We start from the raw sequence: 19,583 nt of genomic DNA on the forward strand, positions 1-19,583 counted from the left end.
CTCAAGGCACCCCAGGGTGCTGTGTTACCCTGGTCAAGGATCACTGGCTTAGTGCTTACCAAACTTATTTGGAAAATGAAAAAGACCCAGTTTCAAAGTCCTCCTCAGCTAATGGAAGCTACTCAATAAACCTATTGGGTTTACAGTGCCAAAGTTCTGCAAATATGAACTTGAGGACAAACTTAAAATCAACCCTAACCATCAATGTAGCCACAGCCTTGGTTTCCATACAATTTCCCTAAATGTTAATGAGAATTTTTTAAATGACAAAAAATAAACCTGCACAGTTATTTTCATTATGTTTTGTTGTAAATCTTCATAAATACACCAACTATGCAACCACAACCCTTCACTCACCCTGTTGATCTATTTGGAGAAAAGAGTATCAATAAACATAATTACAGTGGCCATTAGATGAACCAACTGATTTAGCACAGAACACATCTATAATGATTATACTGACAGATGGATATTTAAAAGGATGGGACATTGAAAAATGTTGCATTAAAAAAAAGTTTCACTACTACTAGACCATAGCAGATTCTATACTAGCTGTAGTTACTATAGTACAGTAGTTTCACTACACTATCCTTCAGGTGTTACTGAATTGCTCCCTCTCTTATAACATGTATCCTTGACTTCTTTTGTTGTTAGGGGGCTACCACCACTGTTTCTCAACCTCATTAGGCTCAAAACACTCCTCTGAAAATGCCAGAAAAAGTTTCACTCTTTTTTTTTTACTACAGAAGAAAAATAAAGCACTTCTCTTGCAAAGAACTCAGAAAGACCATTAACAGGTCAGAATTTTTGTTAACACTATGGATTCTTATTTGAAATCTCTGAATTTACCTTGTAAATTGCACACCTAACAATGCTAATGCTGTGTGACACCTAACAGCACCCTTGAATGGATCTCAAGGAACCCCAGAATACCATAGCACCTTGTTTGAGAATCAAGGGTCTATGTAAACAGAGGAAGCTAAATGCATGTAACTGGTGCAGCAAAGTACATGAGAGGCACGTGAGAGGCCTAGTCTGATACTATCTTTTATGGTTGAAACCCTGCCTTTGGTAAGAACAACACCTTGTTGTCAAAAGCATTGTACATGACTATAAGTAGGTATCTACGTATATTGTGGTTTTGCAGAAACTGTAAAATCGGGAATTGTCTGAAAAATGAACAAAAAAATAACCTTAATAAAAATAAAATGCTGCCTCTTCAGTGGGAACCAGTGGTCATGGCTTCTGCTATGGCCCAGCTTTGCAGACCCCCTGGGAGGGGAAGGCACTGACTGGCAGGGCAGCATGAAGGGCTGCAAAAAAAATGGCCACTATCTCCATATCCCTCTTCCGCCCCTCCCTGGGCCTGTCCACCAATTAGTACCAAGGGGTAGGACTACCAGAGAACATTCACAAAATGTCTGTAGAATTTGTTCTTTATGCCACAACAAACCCAAAATTGTAAGCCTAACCGTGATAGACCCCTAAATATAAGTACAGACAGGTTTCAGCTCACAGTCAATAATGCCAAACTTTTTCAATCTAACGTATTTCTGAAACTAGCACAAGACATTAGGTTTCTTTATATCAGTATATGCAGCAAAACTGGTTTTTCAGCCATGTGTAAAAAAATGAGACCCCTCTACATATGTCATTGCTGTGGCAACTTGGTAGTATTAGTAACTCACCTAGGAATTTAAGATCCTATTCCATTTATTTGTATAGTCTAGTTAAAACTGCCATTCTTTATTTTATTAACATGGGTTTATAAATGGTCACATGATTTGCTCTGTTTTCTCTTCTTTCATTAAAGGTACTAGATGGCTCAGGATACAAGGAATAAAATCCTGGTCTCAGCCACACTGTTGTCCATCTAAGTTCTTTCCACTAGATTTATGTGGTTCTTCTTGTTAAAAAATACATTTTGCCTCTGTCAAGGGTTCAGAAACATGCCTTCTCAGCAGCAATTGAAAGTTTTTTACCAGACAAGCTTGGAAGGAATGATCTGGTGGTCTCATCCCAAAGTCTAGTACGGGGCTGTCCAACTTCTGGGCAGTGTGAAAGCTGCACCCCCACAGGCAGCAGACCCCCAGGCCACACGCCGACTGTGCAGGCAGCATGGGCATCACAGACCCCTTCCTGGGCCCATTCCAACAATGCCAGGCTGTCCCCAGGGAAGGAGGAGTCAGAAGAGAAGAGAAACCCAGAGCCCCTGGCTGCTACAGCAGCAGAAGCAATGAGAAGACCTGTGGCCAGAGCCCACAGGCCACACATGCTAACCCCTTGTGGGCTACCAATTGGCCAGCCCTGGTATATACATGTCCACTAGGGCTGCACGAAGCTTTAGTAGATGATTCGATTCAGAGGAGATTTGGCCTGATTTGGGGACAGAATCTCCAAATCAGAATCGAATTGGGAGACCAAGTAAAAGCTCCAAATCGATTCCAGGCATCTGAATCGATTCGGAAAAGCTTCGGGAAAAGATTTGTCTGATTCAGAGACTTGGCCATAGACTAAACAGGCAGCTGACGGCTGACTCCAGCTGGTAAATCTGTTAGGATTGGGGGGGAGGAGGGATTGGGGCTGGGACAAGCTGCCCAGTTGGGGTGGGGTGGGCATGGCAGCTATACCAGTTTGATTCTCCAGCTCTATGTTTGATTCCCCTGCCCCCAGTTCAATTCCCCAGTCCCGTTTGATTCCCCAGCTCCCGGTTTGATTGCCCTGGGAGCCAGAGTGGCTCCATGTGTCAGCCAGAGCCCAGCACTGCTGAGCCCTTGAGGTCCCAGCTCCCAGACGGAACATGATGCCCTGGGGAGCTGTACTGCACCCATGCCATGGGGCAGCTGCCGCATGGGTGCCAGGTTGCGGGGGTGATCCCCACTGTCCATGTGCTGCATGGGGGGTGGGCTCTGGCACAAGTGCCCAGAGACCCCAATTGCCGCTGCTGCAGCCAGTGACTGCAGGGTTTTGTTTTTGTTTTAAAGTGCTGGGACCAGGCAGGGGATAGGACTGGGCAGAGCAGCCATACAGGCTTCTCCTGCGGCTCCCCCTGCCTGGGGGGAGGCAGGCACAGCCTGACACTCTGTGGGAGAACCTGTAGCTGCCCGGCTGTGCCTGCCTCTCCCCGGCCAATCTAAATCACCGAATCTCTCCGAATCAACGCTGAATCTTCCGAAGCTATTCGGCCAAATCGATTTGGGACAGTGATCCTAATCTCCAAATTGAATCACTGTCCACCTAATCCGCCAAATCCAAATCAAATACTTCCCTATTCACACAGGCCTAATGTCCACATATTAACAACTCCCTTGCTGGTAAGTCTCAGGGGTGTCTAGATCTGAATACTTACCACAACAAGAACTGTTTAAAGCAACCTGTCAGCATGAAGAGAAGCTTTCACTTTGCTCTATCAGTATGTGTTGTATGTATTGCATCTGTTTAGTAGATTTAGAGAGGGTAAAGAGAAATTAAGTTGTCTATTGTGTCGCTCACATATTTGCAGGTATTACAGCAAAAGATACTTAAGGCCAGCCAACTGATTGAAAACATATTTGCACTCCTGACTCTACCAGGAGTGGGACTTTTGGAGCCTCAATCAAAACTTCTGAATTTGTGAACCCAAATGTAGACTTTAAAAGAGGGTTTTCAAACATGGGACCAGTGGGCCAGATCTGGTCAATGGAGGTGTATGATCCAACCCACAGGTCTCTGGACAGACCCCGCATACATGGGGCATGCATCAACTCCAGCCCTGCATGCAGCACACACACCATGCCTGCCCCTCTTTGCTGCATGCAGCGTGCACCAGTCGTAGGGCTCGCTGTACGCATGGCACACAGACCTAGCATGGAGCTTGTGCTGCATGTGCCACAAAAGCTGGACTTGGTCCTGCACACAGTACAGGGGATCCACAGCGCACACTGCGTGCAGTGCTGGGCCAGACTGGCACTGCACACTGCTTCTGACACACCTGGGAAGCGTGGGGCCAGGGCCAGTCCGGTGGGTCACAACATGCAGCCCATGGCCTGAACTACCTGTGCTGTGTGCAGCACCAGGTCTGACCCCATGTAGCCAGAAGAGTTGGACCCCGATTTTAAAACTTAATTATAAAAATAGCCTTCCTCTGGTTTTAATACCTTGGCTCTAAATGCTAGAAATATGCTGCTTAAAGCCATCCGACTGAAAATTTCTTACATTGTTCAACTTCCATTCTCTTTGTTCCTGTGAGATGTTAATTTAGCTTATTCCCCAGTCACGCTTCCATGCAAGGCAGGATATGAATTTCTAATGCTATGATTATACTTATGTACTTAATTTAATCTTTTTACAAAATTTCTCCCTGGCCCTCTTTATACAACAATGCAGCCTGCAAGTAGGGCACAAACCCAAATTTTATTTTAAAATTCTTTGCAGGTTATTCCTGAATCAAAATTTACAGTGCAAAAATACTGTAACTGTAAGGCTAAAAAATACCACATTTAATTTAGAATGCAGAATTGCAAATGCTCCTTAACTTCAGAGCCTTGAAAACACTTTCCGGTCATGAATGCAGGAGGGAGGCATGATAAGGTTGCTCAAGCCTGTCCACAAGCACCCTTTTCTCAGACCTTATGTAAGGATCAGCAAAGAGACAGCAAAAAGGGTGTCAGGGCAGGTCAGGAAGAATCCCACCGTGCTGAGCAGGGTTTGGATGATACCTGGATTCAGTCTTCTTATCGGAAGCCCCCAGATACATATGCAGGTGCTCAGAGGTGCTCCTAAGAGTATAACTTTTTCTGTTTCCCCTAAAAGCAGCAACACTGTGCAGACAAACATAGAAAAGTCAGGTGGCCAAGCAGCAAAGGGCCCTTGTTTTCTTTCCCTTCTGGTGTCAAAAACTCACTAAAGCTACAAAAGCTAAGCCGTATACCTCACCTCTGAGCAACTTTATATCTCAGCAAAGGACAGGCTCCTCACAACATGCTGACAGGAACTTTGTGAGGGTGCAAAGAACAACTTGAAGGCAAAAGCAGTGGCAAGAAAGAAAAAAACAGGCCTGGTCTCTCTCCTTCAGGCCTATTTGTCACCTTGAGGGACATGGCCCTGGGCCCACCAAGTAACCTGTTGGTCTCCCTCAGGTGGGGAGGCTACAAAAAAGATAAGTGATTACTGATGACAAATAGTTAAAAAAACAGAGACGGGAGTACCTGTCAGAGGTTCATAACAAGAGTGCCAACCAAGCAGAACACACCGGCCCTCAAATAAGTCTAAGGAGCCAACAGACACTGCTCAGTGATACTCTGCCTGGCAATAGGATCACACAGGATTTTTAACACATGGGTCAGGGGATTTCATGGGCCCAGGCCTGGCAGGTGAACTGTAAGCTCTCTTTTAGTACTAGGGGCTGCTGGTGAAGTGTTACTGGTTACTTGGGACAAATAATAATGAAAACGGGCAGGAGTGGAGATCAAAGGTTCCTAACAAGAGCGTCAACAGGTGGCACTCAGCTGAGCACACAAGCCAGCACTCAGGGGCCCTGAAGTGAGTCCAGGGAGTCAGAGGACACTGCTCAGTGATACTCTGCCCCGAGATGGAAACAAAGCCGGGCAGGGAAAGCAGCTCCACAGTCCTGGGGGGCCTCCTTCCTGGTCAGCGACAGACCAGCTTGGCCAGGGCCAGGAAGAGGTTGACCAAAAGGTCCCGGGATGTGGTGGGGCCAGGCCTGGGGAGTGTGTAAAGGAAGAGGTGAGGGGTAGTCTGTCCTCCAGGAAGGGAAGGCAGTGGGGCTGTGCGAAGGCCCTGCATCCTCTTTCCCCAGCAAAGAGAAAGTTCATGCGAGTCAGCACCTAACGGTGAAATCGGAAGAGGAGGAGAAGGCAGGGCCTGGGACACAGAAAGCGCCTCCGCAGAGGCCAGAAGAGCGAGGCGGCGGGACAGGGATGGGGATGGGCCCAGGCCTCCCGCCACGTCCGCGCCGCGTGGCACCAGGGGCGGCCGCTCCAGCAGCACGTGCGCGGCTCCCGCCCCGCGGCCCTGACCTGCAAACTTCTTCCGCGGTCGCGGCAAACTTGGCCGAAGAAGAAAATCCAAAGCGGAGGGGGCGAAACCGGCGGATCCACCGCTGCCAGCAGGCCCCAGCCCGGGATCGCGGCACCGGAGCCCGGGCTCCCGCCATCCCCACCCCAGATCTCGCAAGAAGCAAAGTGCGGGCAGCCGGCGCCACGCGGCCGGGAACAAAGCAGCCATGCAGGGACACGCGCGCATGCACGCGAGAGCACCTCCCCCCGCGAGCGCCCCGCAGCCGGGGGAGCGGGGGCAGGTACCGGCGGGCGGGTGTCCAGCTCGCGTCTCGGCTTTCTCTTTGGGAGGCGAAGACATGTCTGCTGTGCAAAGCCGCCCCCGCCGCCACGGCTGCAGCGCCCCGGCCCGGCCCCGCCTCGGCCCGGCCCCGCCCGCCGCTGCCCTGTCAACGTGGCCGGCGGCGGGTGCTCCGGGACCGCCTCCCCATCCCCCCTCCCGCAAGCCCTCGGGGAGTCCCCTGGGCGGCATCTCAGCGCCCACTGCCACTGCTGGCGTTTCCCGCCCATCAGCCACCTCAGCCTCCAGTTCCCTCACTGCTGTGGCCCCCTCACAGCACCCCTATCCCCAGTGTGAGCCACCCCTCCACTTCCCCCTCTCCCACCCAGTCATGCCAGTGATTCCGATCCTGGGGCCTGAGACCCTTTCCAGGCCACCCTCAGGATTAGGGCTAGAAGGCTGGGGGGGGTCATCTAGTCTAGTGGTTCTCAACCTTTGGTACCTTATGCAGTACCCCCAGCCGATTGATGTGGCAAAAGCAAAACCAGAGTCCCACCGTGGCACTTCCGGTTTTGCTGCCGTGAGCAGAGTCCCACTTTTTCCTCGCAGACCACAGCAAAGCAGTCTGGACATGTAGGGCATATGCAACCCGCGAGGGGCCCTTGATGTGCTGCACCAGGCAGCCCCTGACTGGCCCAGCCCTGGCACATGCAGGGCAATGCTGGCTGTGCAGTGGAGGTGGGGGGCATGTGGCTGAACACAGAGCAGCGGTGGCCGCTGTGTGCAAGCTTCCCCTGCCCTGCCCCGCGTCCAGCTGGGCAGGCGGCGCCTGCACGGCAGCGTGGGATGGTGTGTAGCACTGCTCTGTCCCCACCTGCCCGTGCATACCCCCCAGGGCCTTCTCAAGTACCCCCAGGGGTACACATACTCCTGGTTCACAACGCCTGCCCTAGCCCAAGGGTTGCCCAAGATGCCTGGACCAGGGCAGAAGGCCCATGCAAGCATGCAGCAGGCATGCTGGACCCTGTGTGGGAAGAAGGCATCTACAAGGGAGCAGAGGCACTGATGAGTGGTTTGAAACGTGGACATGGGGCCCTTAGGGGAGTTGGTGGTGGGGGTTTTGTGGGGGATCCCGATGGGGTAAGAATTAGCTACAAACTTGTTAAACAGTGGCTAGCTAGAGTTTTTCCTCTGAAATTGCTCTGCAGCTAGATTAAGCCTTTCTAATGACGCCAGAAAAAAGAGCATTATCAGCAGACCTGTAACCCTGGTATCGGAAAAAAGAAACGTTTTTTGTGATGAACAGAGGCCCAGTGTTTCAGGTGAAGCTAATGATTCTTTGGCTTTTAGAAGACAATAAGGAATAGAATGAACAGGCCCTGTTTTGAGTCAAGTACATAAAAGCCTCATGAAAGCTCCTATGTGTGTTTGTTGTTATGACATACTGAAATATTGCTTGAGAGACAGACTTTTGGAAGATTACATGGGCTGTCTCCTAACTGCACCAGGGCAAGGAAGCCATGAGTCTGTGAACCGGACATAAGGATATAAATGGGATAATTTGGGAACTTTATACTGAGCTGTATGTGTAAAGTGTTTAAAATATTGTTACTGTGGTTGGGAATTATATGAATTGTCTGTGCCTCACTGAGAAACATTTAACTGAGGGCATAGTGATTATGAATGCTATTCATTTTGCTGAAGACCCAAATTTTGCTTCATATGGAGTGATCCATGAAGAGGATAAGCCTCTGGTACCCTACACTGAACATTTAATTGGAACAAAAATTATAAATTCCTGCTCCAGGGAAAAATTTAGCCAGGAAAATCATGATTACCATGTGCAATTTTACTACAGAAAGGTAAAAATTAATTTAAAATGGAAGGGTTATCTGTGACTGTGTTAATATAACTACATTAAGTCATAATACTGGTTGTAACCATTTGTCCCCAAACAGAAACCCTTCTCCCAAAAAGGAAAATCAGAACAAACATGCACCTCCATGTCGTTACCCTGTAGTGAAAGGTACATTTTTAGAATCAAGCTTTTGAAAGTGTGTGTGTGTGTGTGTTTCTGTGCGTTCATTTTCTAAAATCAAACTTTTGAAATGCTGGGTGTGCTTTGAGCATGTGCTCCTCCATGTCTGTTAACATGTAGTTTGGGGTGCGTGGTTGTGGGGTTTAATTTTGCTAAGAGCTTTTTAAAGCATTGGGTCTCTTTCAGACTTGTAGCATTTATAGGAAGTTCAGCTTTCATTTTGTGGAAAGTGAATTCTTGATGCTGACATGTAAATTTTATATATCCTAAGTGATCTCACTCAATACCTCCAAAGAAGGAAGAGATGCTTCAGAGAATCAATTCCTAGAAATGCCAGAGGGACAGGAACTGGACCAAAGCCCTCTAACAGCACTAACTCAAAACCACAGAAATGCTCATCCTAAGGATCAGAACCCTGAAGATCAGGATGCCAGAAAGACAGAGAAGAAGGACATGGTGAAAAAACAGAAAAGACACCACCAAACCCTGAGAGAACCATGTGTAAAACACAAGAATTCACTGTTTCAAAGCTCGTGCTTTGGGGCCTATGAATAAGAAACCCAGGACTGGTTGCACACATAATTTAGAGAAGTCTCAGAAGGAGATTTTTCACCTGTTTTTGAAAGATGATTATTGTGTAAACAACAAGAGGGGATCTTTGGGCGGTGCAGGCAGATTTACACATTACAGAAAGAGTGTGCAGCATGATTTGAAAGACCATGATTATTGTGCCAACAAAAAGAGGGGATCTTTGGGGGTGTGGGCAGACATACACATTGCAGACAGTGTATTCAGAGTGTTTTGAAAGATCATGGTTATTTGAGCAAAAGGACAGATTTTATATGGAGAGTTGGCGGTAAACTCAGGAGTAAGCAGCTTGCAAGACAAAAAGTCGGGCCTGGTTAAAAATGACTTGTAAAAGCTAAATGTCTGTTGAGAACAAAAAGTGAGCCCCTAGTGATGGTGATTCACATGCTCCTCCTGAAACTGTGAAACTGGAAAGTAAGGGCAGTGAATGTGATTTAGGGGACCCATTAGAGAATCCCTCAAGTGCTTACCCTCCTGAGCCTCTGAAGTCAGAGAGTGAGGGAGGTGGATGTGATTCAGGGGACCCATTAGAGGGTCCTTCAAATGCTTCCCCTCCTGAGCCTATGAGTCAGAGTGGGGGATGGATGTGATTCAGGGGACACAAATTGTCCCTCAAATGCTTCCTCTTTTCCTGAATTTATGGAGTCAGAGAGTGGGGGTGGCGGATGTGATTCAAAGGACCCAATAGAGGATCTCTCAAATGCCCCACCTCCTCCTGAGCCAGTGGAGGATATCTGGGCACACTTAGATATGATATGGGTGAGAAGGTGGGAGTGCTCGGAGGTTTAGAACAAGGTTTGCAGCCCGGAGGTATGCATGTCATACTATATTTTGTCAGTGGCTTAAACTCCTGGACTTTTACTGAGGAGAAGAACAGAACAAAAACAATGTTTCAGTATGATGGAATCACCTTTCAGGAAGTGAATGAAGTTCAGAAGACTAGCAAATGAACATGCTGTTTTGTACAGCTTTCTTTTTCTTTTCTTGCAGTACAAAAATATAGTAATATAGAATATGTTTATGTTATATAATTTAATATTGAGTAGTTTTCTCTCCATTTATTTGATTATACATCTTACCTCTGATGTTAGACTACTGACAGGGTACATAGTTTGCAACAGGTTTCTCATGAGAAAAAATCCTACTGATTTCTCTCTCCTCCATATATTCTTTTTCCTTTAATTAGCTCATGCAGATTTAAAAGGACATGATTTCCCTGACACTGGACATCAGTCATTTTCTGTAGTAAATAGCCACAGGGCAGCATATCACACTGAATAGAGGACTTGATTCTGTTCCTGGTTTTACCAGTAGACTGTCAAGTAGTCCTGGGCAAGTCATTTTACTTCTCTATGCATCCACAACGTGGGGGGGGGAATGATACTAACCCCCTTTGTACAGCACTTTGATCATCATGGATGAAAAAGCACTATAAGAGGTATTATTTCCTTCATTCCCAGAACTCTCTTTTTAGGATTTTGCAAAGCTTATGTCCTCCTTTCAGGTGGGAGTACTTTTGTACTGTAATCTAGTTTAGCAACATAACAAGATGGAGATTCTGTCTTGTGAGCTGAAATGGAGACAGAATATATTGTGAGCAGCGATAGTTTTTAGTCCTCAATCTCGAGGAGCATACGACTCCCAGAAAAAATTGAGAAACATAGCTCAAAAACAGTGGCATAGGCACCTGAAAGGACTCTAATGGTGTTTTGGCCTAATGTAGGACCATTTCATGCTATTGATTTTTTAAGAACTATAGTTGAAATGTAGTGAAAATATTTTTCCTTGGCCAGCTATTTTCAGGCTAATGTTCTTTTGTAGACTTCCCAAGGATAATAGTGGAAACTGAGTTGCAGACCTAACCCTAGAAAAAACGCTGCCTTCATTGTCCTGTGGAAGATATGTTAGTATAAAAGCACTCAGTATGAGAAAATCACATACACACACAAATTTTCTGCAATATTTAGTCAATGTTTAGTATTTCTGAGCCTGAGCTCACAAGGATTTGTACAGTGCTATGTCATTCAGAGGCAGATGAGCTCCGTAAGAGCCAACAGCCTTCCATACCCGGAGAGGAGATGAACACCACCAGGTCACACTGCCTGAAGAATCACCAATGATGCAAAGCAACTCAAGTAACCTCAGCCAAACAGGGTACAGTGGAGGAGGGTTATTATAGCACCAGTGATCGCAGCGGCCTCAGGACTGATTTGACAATGCCATTCAGTAGCTTCTATTTTGAAGGCTTCTCCGTTTTAGATGACTCTCACAAGTATGCTTTTTTTTTGGGGGGGGGGGGGGGGGGCGGTTGATGGAAATGTAGAATGCTTTACCTCCTGCGTGTCACACACAAGCAGTTACTAAGCACTCACATTACAAATGTGTCAAGACCAAAGTGTGTATTTGCTATGTAGGATTCTGATCCCAGTCTGACTGGAATCCATAGCAAGTCCCTCTGACTTCAGTTGGTTCTGGGAAATTCTGTTTTCTCAGAACTCTTCTTGGTTCAGAAGGAACTTTAACTACATAAATGTGGTCTCCTAGTTTCATTTCTGAGGGTTTTATTTTAAAACAACCGGGCCTAACTTTAAATTGGGGAGGGGACAACCTACTGCTTTTATTAATTGTGCTTGGTTGTTGTGGATCAGCACTTTTAAATCCCATATTAGTTGGGCCCACTTCTGTGTCTCAAAACTTATGCATCTCTGGCCTAAAACATGTATAAACTGGTCAGAGGTTCCATAATTCAAGCACCTGCTCTTAAGTGTATCAGTCTGAGCTTCATCCATCTTAGATGTAAACCCACCTTGTTCTAAAAAGCACTTTTTACTAAGGGGAACCATTATTTTAGGTCCATCATAGATGATTTAATATTTCTGTTAACTTTGTTCCCTCCTTTATCAATCACAAAGTTCAGGTCCTTGCTTTATGAGTTATGTATTATTTTATCCCAAAGAACACTAGGTAGCAGTCAACAATAAATTATATATTGTGCAGGGCTTACATTTATATCCAGCAAAGTCTTTGTTTAGAATAAACCTTCTGATTTTTAATATTGCAAACTTATCTGGGGATGTAGTTTGGCTGCAAATATTGCCAGTAATTTTCCTTCTTTGCAGTGCTACTTTTTTGCAAGAAGATATAACTGCTACAATGAGAAAATCCCTCTTGAACCTACTTCTAAATACCAGATTTCCCACTAATAAAGAACAAAGCCTAGTTTCTTCAACACTGTTATCCAGGTTTTCTTCAATGCTTTGTTAGAAGCTGAAGATACTTAAAGGCAAGTAGACTGACTGTTTATCATAGCTGAAAGGATACAGGGCTAAGACATCCTTCTCTATATGAATGTATCCTGTTATCTTTCTATTCCCAATTGTTCTCTAATATAAGGGTGAATATCACATGAAGAAGGATAAAAATTCCTTAAACCGTGGAAATCTATAACCTTTCTGTAGGGAACTATAACTTCTTTGTAATAGTTTCAGGGTTTGTTCTGTTTATCTTTCTGCTTGCCTTACAGTATCACATTCATTTTGAAAACTATACTTTCCAAATTCTTACTGGCAAGGAGCTAAATATATACATTATATATACATTATATGTTCTTCATTATATTTTCCCACACACAAATATTTGATTCCTTTTCCCATCTCTATTTTCCAAGATCCAATTTATATTTTAACTGATCCAGATTAATATGAACTATAATTTATATTTATTTTTAGGTTAATTCTAAATCATATGATTCTGTTCTCTTCACTGAAGCTAATTTTGTCTTGTTTTTTCTCTATTCTTTTAATACTCATCAAACTACACTGAAAGTTTGACCTTACCTCAACCAGTAACGTGCCAGCTTTCTTTCTTATTCTTATACTAAGGCAGTATTATTTTTAATACCCTTTATTGGCTTCCAGTCAGTCTGTCCTCTTTATACTGTCTTTAAAATGAAAATTCTCCATTAAGTTTTTTATTAAAATCAGTTGCAAAACTTGAAAATTTTTATCTGTCACCAGTTCAGTGAATATTGCATTGACCTTCGCATCTAGATATCTTCCCCCACGTTTCCGCCTCCCCCACTCCCAACATAAAATTGTCTGGAAAAGCTGTTTACATATGTTCACTCTTCATAACAGGGACAACCCTTTCAACTCACGTGTGGAACCACCTACTTCTTTTCTAGAATATGCAAAGGAAGCTAAGATACTTAAATATAATGGTGTAGTAGAGAACACCACAACATGTACGCTGGTGCCTCGTTTCAGTAGTGAAGTGAAAGAAAGTGTACATGAGTGCAACTGGGTATTCCATTTGCGTTACAGTTAATCATATTCAGCCAGTAGAGTTATAAGCTATCCAAAGTATTCCATTTGGGTTACAGTTAATCATATTCAGCCAGCAGAGTAATAAGCTATCCAGTATTTTCAAAGGCTGCTCAAGAAAGAAGAATTAAAAGGTCAAAGACAGAGTGACTTTGATAAAAAAAGTATGAAACATTGTGAGAGATTTGCCCTGTAACACAATAATCTCATGGCTGTATAAAGTACCATCTTATCTGAATTCTTGCAGGGAACATTTTTTCAATTGTCCTCCATGGAAGAGTTTGGACTAACATCTCTATTGAATGTAGAAAGGCAGGGCAATCAACTGCTGAACACAGTGACAATGACCACTCCTAGACTAGAGGAATGCATAATTAATGTAGTTTCACTAATCTGATATCAAAGGTAAAGAAGTGCAAAAGCAAATATGCATATGATAAAGAACTGGACAACTGCAATATACAATCCGATATACATAGTATGTTCCTTGCCTATGCACCCAAGATGAAAGAAAACGTAAATACCAAGTGGGGACAGGTTTGACTGGGAAATCAAAACAGTTGGTTTGGTCAAAAAAGGGACTCAGATGAGGGGGGAAAGTGTATTTGAGTTTTGTTCAGAAAAAAAGAGAGGGAGTTCCAGCTGAAGGCTCTCCGCAAGGTTTTTGCTTGAGAGAGAAAAATCACTGCAGCTAAACTTGGCTATTAATAAAAGACACCAGTGTGTGGTATTTCTTCAGTTTCTTTGGTATACCTTGCCTTTAGATATAGCTTAGGCTAAAGCACACAAGTGTGTGGTATTTCTGCAGTTTCTTTGGTATACCTTGCCTTTAGATATAGCTTGGGTAAATCCAAAGGGAATAATTCATTTTAGTCTATTATTGTCTGTAAGAATGCTTCTATTTAATAAATCTTTCTTGACTAAACAGGATGTCCCTAAATATATAGTATAACTCTAAAGGTATCTTTCATTTTTATCCAAATGCCAGCATGGGGGAATCCATCTCTGGAGGGAGATATTGTGGGCCAAATTTCAAAATGAATAGGGTGCCTATGCAATCCATATAGACAGCGGAAAGAAAAAGCAGGATTCAAAAGAAAATAGAAACAAAAAATGGAAAACAGAAGCACGAATAGGGTGAGTTGTGGGTGAACACTATAGGGTGGAAGCACTGTAGGGTGAGTTGTGGCATTTAGGTACTAGGGGAATTACAATGAGGTTGGTATTACAATGAGGTTGGCATGAATTAAAATGAGGTTGGTGCAAATTACTGTTCTGGGCTTAATTTGAAATTAGTTGCAACAGGAGACACCAGGTACATGGAAATAAAAGTTCCAGACTTAAAGCATCATCTCCTGTTTCTCTTCCAACAATAGGTATAGGATTCAGTCACCAGAAATTGAAAGGAAAAAAGGCATCCCACTCCCATGATCTGTGGAAGAGTTTAGGAATAATCTAGTAAAACATAAAATGGAAACTTTCCTAGATATAACATCCCTGAAGGTATGTGCAGATGTTTGCTGTATCCAATCTACAATCTTACTTTAAACTACATGATCGAAGATCAGGAGCAGCTTGTGTACATGTTTGCTAGTGGTGGGAACTGTGCTGGGAACCTGACCCATGTAAACTGGGGTGTGGGAAAGGAGCAGGCAGGATTGAGAGGTCTAGCAGGTCTGCAGTGGGGTTGGTGGGTCTGAATGGGTTGGCAGGATTGGGAGATGTGGCAGGTCTACAGGGGGGTTGTCCATCCAGGAATGGTGGGGACAGGGGGCTAAAGATAGCTTAGTCAGGGTAGAGGGGATAGGAAAGCATAGCCCTGGGGCTGGGCCAAACAGCTGGGCTTTCTCAGCCCAGGGCTGTGTTCTAAGCATGCAGATGTTCAGTAGATTAGGCTAACCTGTTCCCAATCTAATTTAGTTCACTTTCTCAGATGAACTAATTTAGATCAATCAGGTTGGCCATTTTTTGCCTGATTTAACCTTCCTGAACATCTGCACAGATCAGCATTTAGATCAATCTAACTCTAATTAGGTTGATTTAAATGTAACATTTACACATACCTTGAAAGTATGGCTATCTTGCAATCCAAGGCATGACTGTATGTCGTGTCAGGATATTCACGCTAGTTTGGGGACTGGAAGCTGTAGAGACACAGCAGCACAGAAATCAGTATGGCCAATTAATAAAATATTTATAGAACTTCCTTTTTGCAGCCATGGTGAACATTTGTGTTGCTTTGGTTTTACTGCTATTGGCATCCAAACTAGCTAAAGTCAGATAGGTAGGCAGAAGCTGCAATCACACCTTTGATTGCAGGGTTATCCACTGTTCAGGAAGTCAACAGGGGCATAACAACCCTGGTGATAACAAACCAGCCATTTTACATACTTTTTTGAAGACTACTTTAAACTCACTCATTGAGTGAGTTTGCACGTTTTGCAGTGATAAATTCTACTGTTGTGATCTAGTTTCTGTCCCCACTTGTCTCTGCACTCTGATTTGCCATGACAGGCAAGATGGAGGGTTTGAAAATAGGCCTATTCATATACTTGCTAAGGAAGTCGTATAGCATGGTGTGGAGGCTGGAATGTAATGAGCAGTCAACAGGAATGGCTGAGCTTCCCTTTTCTTGCTAAGAGGGTGTAGCAGAAAGCCCCCTTTTGTACATTTCCCTTCTGGACATGCATATAACAGAAGCCCCTTCTTGCCTGCACTCCCCCCCACCACATTTTGTGCATTTCTTTTCCTTCTAAGTATTGACAAAGATGTAGCACTCTCATTGCATGGGTGTGGCAAGGCTCAGAGTAAGCCAGAAAGCTGAAGTGGCTTTCTGTAGGAGAAACCTAGAAACTAGATTTACACATCAGTTAAGCTCAGTATCACTAAAGAAAACTGGAGAAAAACTAAAATATCCACTGCAAAGACTCTTGGTGTGAGAGAGCATTGGTGTACTTACAATGGGAAATGTTTATGAAGTGGGTGACATCCCAAGTTGGAAGAAAATGAATGCATAACAGTAGTATATAGGAACACCATCCTTCAATGCAAATGTGACAGGTTGGCAGGACTGGAAGTCCTGCCCTGTCACTCTACCCCCTTTTCCCCTTATATGGTATGACATCACAAACTCTGCCCCAGCCATGTGTGTGACATCACAAATCCCGCCCTGCCCCCAGTCAAATGGTGTGACATCAGTAACTCCACCCCCAACCTGCAGTCACATGGTATGTGACATCAGTAACTCCACCCCCACCCCAGTCACATGGTGTGTGGCATCAGCAACTCTGGCCCCACCCTCCCAGTCACATGGTGTGTGACATCAGAAACCCCACTCCTGCTCTCCAGCCATATGGTGTGTGACACTACCACCACATAGTCTATGACATCAGAAGGACACCCCATTCAGCCCGACAAGTCCACCCCTTATGCTGCAAGACCTGTCTTAGACCACATGGTACAGTTATGACCTATCAAGCCCCAAACTGCTCTAGCCCCCCAGGTACAGGTGTGGCCTATGGGGTAGTAGTGTGGGGGGGACCCCTCTAACAACTCGCCCCACCACCCTCGACAAATTGGTGGGGGTTTCAGAGACCTCAGACCTCCCTATGAATGGAGCCAAACCAACAGGAGCGAGTAGAGAGTTGGGGCCCAGCCTGCAAGCCCACCAGATCTATCTGCTTTCCCAAGTGAGCCCTCTGTTTGTCTGAGACTGTACTAAGGCAAGCAGTGGCAGATATGGATTCTTACACAATGCCTGTAAGGCCCCTCACCACAACCCCAAGACTTGTTAGATGGTTTCATAGAAAGCATTACCACAGAAATAGTTTTGAGGAGGAAGGCAACCCTCTAGCCCAAAGACTCTGAGATGCCTAATCCTGTTCAGGAAGCCCCAGTGAATAGGCAAATGGAGGAGGCCTAGGCCCCAGAACACATGTTGAGAATTTGGAAGAGGTTATCTTTGTGCCTGAGCCTGCATGAGAAGCAGAGGTCATCGCGGAAGACAAGAGGCCAGTAAGAGACTTGAAGCATGGTTAGGCACTTAGGTTTTGATGGTGGTGTGGGTTCACTTCATTGCAGGTGTGTGTTTGGAAGTAGCTGAGGACAGATTAAACAGCAGCTAACTATGGCTTTTATCTGAACTCCTTTGCAGTTAGATGAAGCCTTTTTAATGACTCCAGAAAGTCTGCTCACCAGTACACCCATAAAGCTGACACCAGAAGGAAGCAGATGTTTTTTCAGAGAACAAAGACTGGATGAGGCCGAAGAGTTTAGAAGAAATTAGGCATTGAATCATCAAGTCCTGTTGCACATCAAGAACATAAAATCTTCATGAAGTTTCTTGTGCACATTTCCTTTTATGGCATAATGAAATACGGCTTGATTATGAGACTGTTTAAAAAGTGTTGGGGTTGTTTTCATGATCCAGGGGGGTCAAGGGGCTCATGATTGTGTTATCTGGTTATGTGAAGACATAAATCAAACAATTCATGAACTTTGCCAGGAAATATGTCTTGATAGCATTTTCAATACTGTTATTATAGCCATTGGATTTGCCAGGAACATTCTCAGAATTACTGAGAAACATTTACTTCAGGATAGAGAGCTTCTAAACACTGTGTATTCTGCAGAAGATCCTAATGCTGCTCTTTATGATTTGATCACTGAGGAGGAAAAACCTCTCATACCCTATATTGAATACTTAATTGGCACTAGAAATTACAAAACCCTCCTTAAGAGAAGGGTTTAGCAAAAACAGTTTAAAATGTGTTTTACAACTTTTGCTGATTTTGGAGGATGGGGGAGGGTAGTAAAGAAGTAAATCATGTCAACAGTTTTCAACTGGGCAGATTAGCATTTGCTTTAGTGTTTTGGATCTCTAAGAACATGCATCTGGGGACCTTTTTGTGAAGATAAGGCCAATGAGACTTAATTGCCACTAGAAATTGTAAAAAAACCCTTCTTAGGAGAAGGGTTAACAAAATATTGTAAAGGCTTCTGATATAAATAAAAACTGATTTAAAAAATATATTTTCACAAGGTTTGTATACTATGGGGGGTGCAGAATGGTTGGGGTGGTGAATTTCCTGAGAACCAGGGAGTATGTTGTAAAGATAAACCAGACCGCAAAAATGAATGCGTGTTCAGAGCTCTATGTATTTTAAGACTAAAGGGGTTATCTTTTACCAAAAGTCCTGTTGTAAAGAGAAACCCAATGAGACTTAATTGTCACTAGAAATTATAAAAAAAAAAACCTTCTTAGGAGAATGTTTAACAAAATAAACCAGTAAATGTAAACGTTTATGATGGAAATAAAGACTGATTTTAAAAATATATTCTTACAGGGTTTGTTTGCTATGGGGTTGGGTGTAGAACGGTTGGGGGTGGTGAATTTCTCAACAACCAGGGGTGTGTTTTAAAGATGAACCAGACCGCAAAAACTGACACGTATGTTCAGAGCTCTACATATTTTAAAACTAAAGGGGTTATTTTTCAGTTGTGACTCTATTTTAAAACAGTTATGTTATACTTTATACATACACTATTTCCCTTATTGTATTATTTGATTTTTAATACTTACTTATTATATCATTTCATTTATATTACAGAGAGCTTATCTAGTGGGAAAGCCACATGCAATTTTACCACAGCAAGGTAAAAAAATATTTTAAAATGGTGGGTTATTTGTGGCGGCGTTAATATAAGCACAGTAAGTTATAACAACTGTCTGTAACTGTTTGTTTTCAAACAGAACCCCTTCTTCTAAAATAGAAAAACAGAACAAAAATACATTCATGTTTTTATCCGGTAGTAAAAGGTAAATTTTATGAAATCAGCTTTTGGAACTTTATGTGTTTCTTGGGGAGGAGTGTGTGTGTGTGTGTGTGTGTGTGTGTGTGTGTGTGTGTGTGTGTGTGTGTGTGTGAATTAGTCTCCTGTGAATGTGAAGATAGAGGGTGGGGTTAAGCAAATTTTAAATTTGTAGCGTGTGAGGAAAGTGAATTCTCAATGCTGAGATATAAATGTTATATTTCCTAAGTGATCACACACAACACTCCCAAAGAAGGGTGGGAACCTGGTCAGAGACCTCTAAAAACACTACAAAAAAACACAGAAATGCTCAGCCTACAGATCATAACACCCAAGGATCAGAAGACCATCAAGACAGAACAGAAGGGCATGGTTCCTCAGAGAAAAATGCGCCACCTACCTCCAAGGAAACCATATTTAAAAACACAAGTATTCACATCCCCAAAACAGGTCATCTGGGCCCTGTGAATAAGAAACCCAGACTGGTTGCTCACACACTTTAGAGAAAGAAGAGGGTCTTTCTCCTTTTTTGAAAGATCATGATTACT

General features: G+C 43.9%; 1 protein-coding gene and 1 long non-coding RNA gene across 5 annotated transcripts in view; one reads left to right on the forward strand and one right to left on the reverse strand.

Moving 5' to 3' along the window:
- DAP (death associated protein) overlaps positions 1-6,414 on the reverse strand; it is a 97,363-nt gene extending 90,949 nt beyond the window's left edge. The window contains exons 1-2 of one of the 3 annotated variants that reach the window (XM_059728599.1): positions 6,018-6,244; positions 4,698-4,799 (exon numbers count right to left, since the gene is read on the reverse strand). In XM_059728599.1, the coding sequence (XP_059584582.1) occupies positions 4,698-4,799; positions 6,018-6,243 (328 nt within the window). In that variant the 5' untranslated portion in view covers position 6,244. Of the gene's footprint in view, positions 1-4,697; positions 4,800-6,017; positions 6,245-6,302 lie in introns of those variants that run through there. The other 2 variants (XM_006267467.4, XM_014610044.3) reach the window with 2 other exon arrangements.
- LOC132250845 (uncharacterized) lies at positions 6,230-18,508 on the forward strand. Of its 2 annotated transcripts, XR_009462501.1 has the most exons (4): positions 6,230-6,298; positions 7,485-8,302; positions 8,586-14,727; positions 17,378-18,506. It is a non-coding gene; the product is annotated as an uncharacterized LOC132250845 (long non-coding RNA). The 2 variants fall into 2 exon arrangements; XR_009462500.1 differs by lacking the exon at positions 6,230-6,298 and having other exon boundaries at positions 6,499-8,302; positions 17,378-18,508.
- Positions 18,509-19,583: the final 1,075 nt, after the last annotated feature.

The sequence above is a fragment of the Alligator mississippiensis genome, chromosome 5, assembly GCF_030867095.1.
Source record: "Alligator mississippiensis isolate rAllMis1 chromosome 5, rAllMis1, whole genome shotgun sequence".
NCBI lineage: Eukaryota > Metazoa > Chordata > Crocodylia > Alligatoridae > Alligator > Alligator mississippiensis.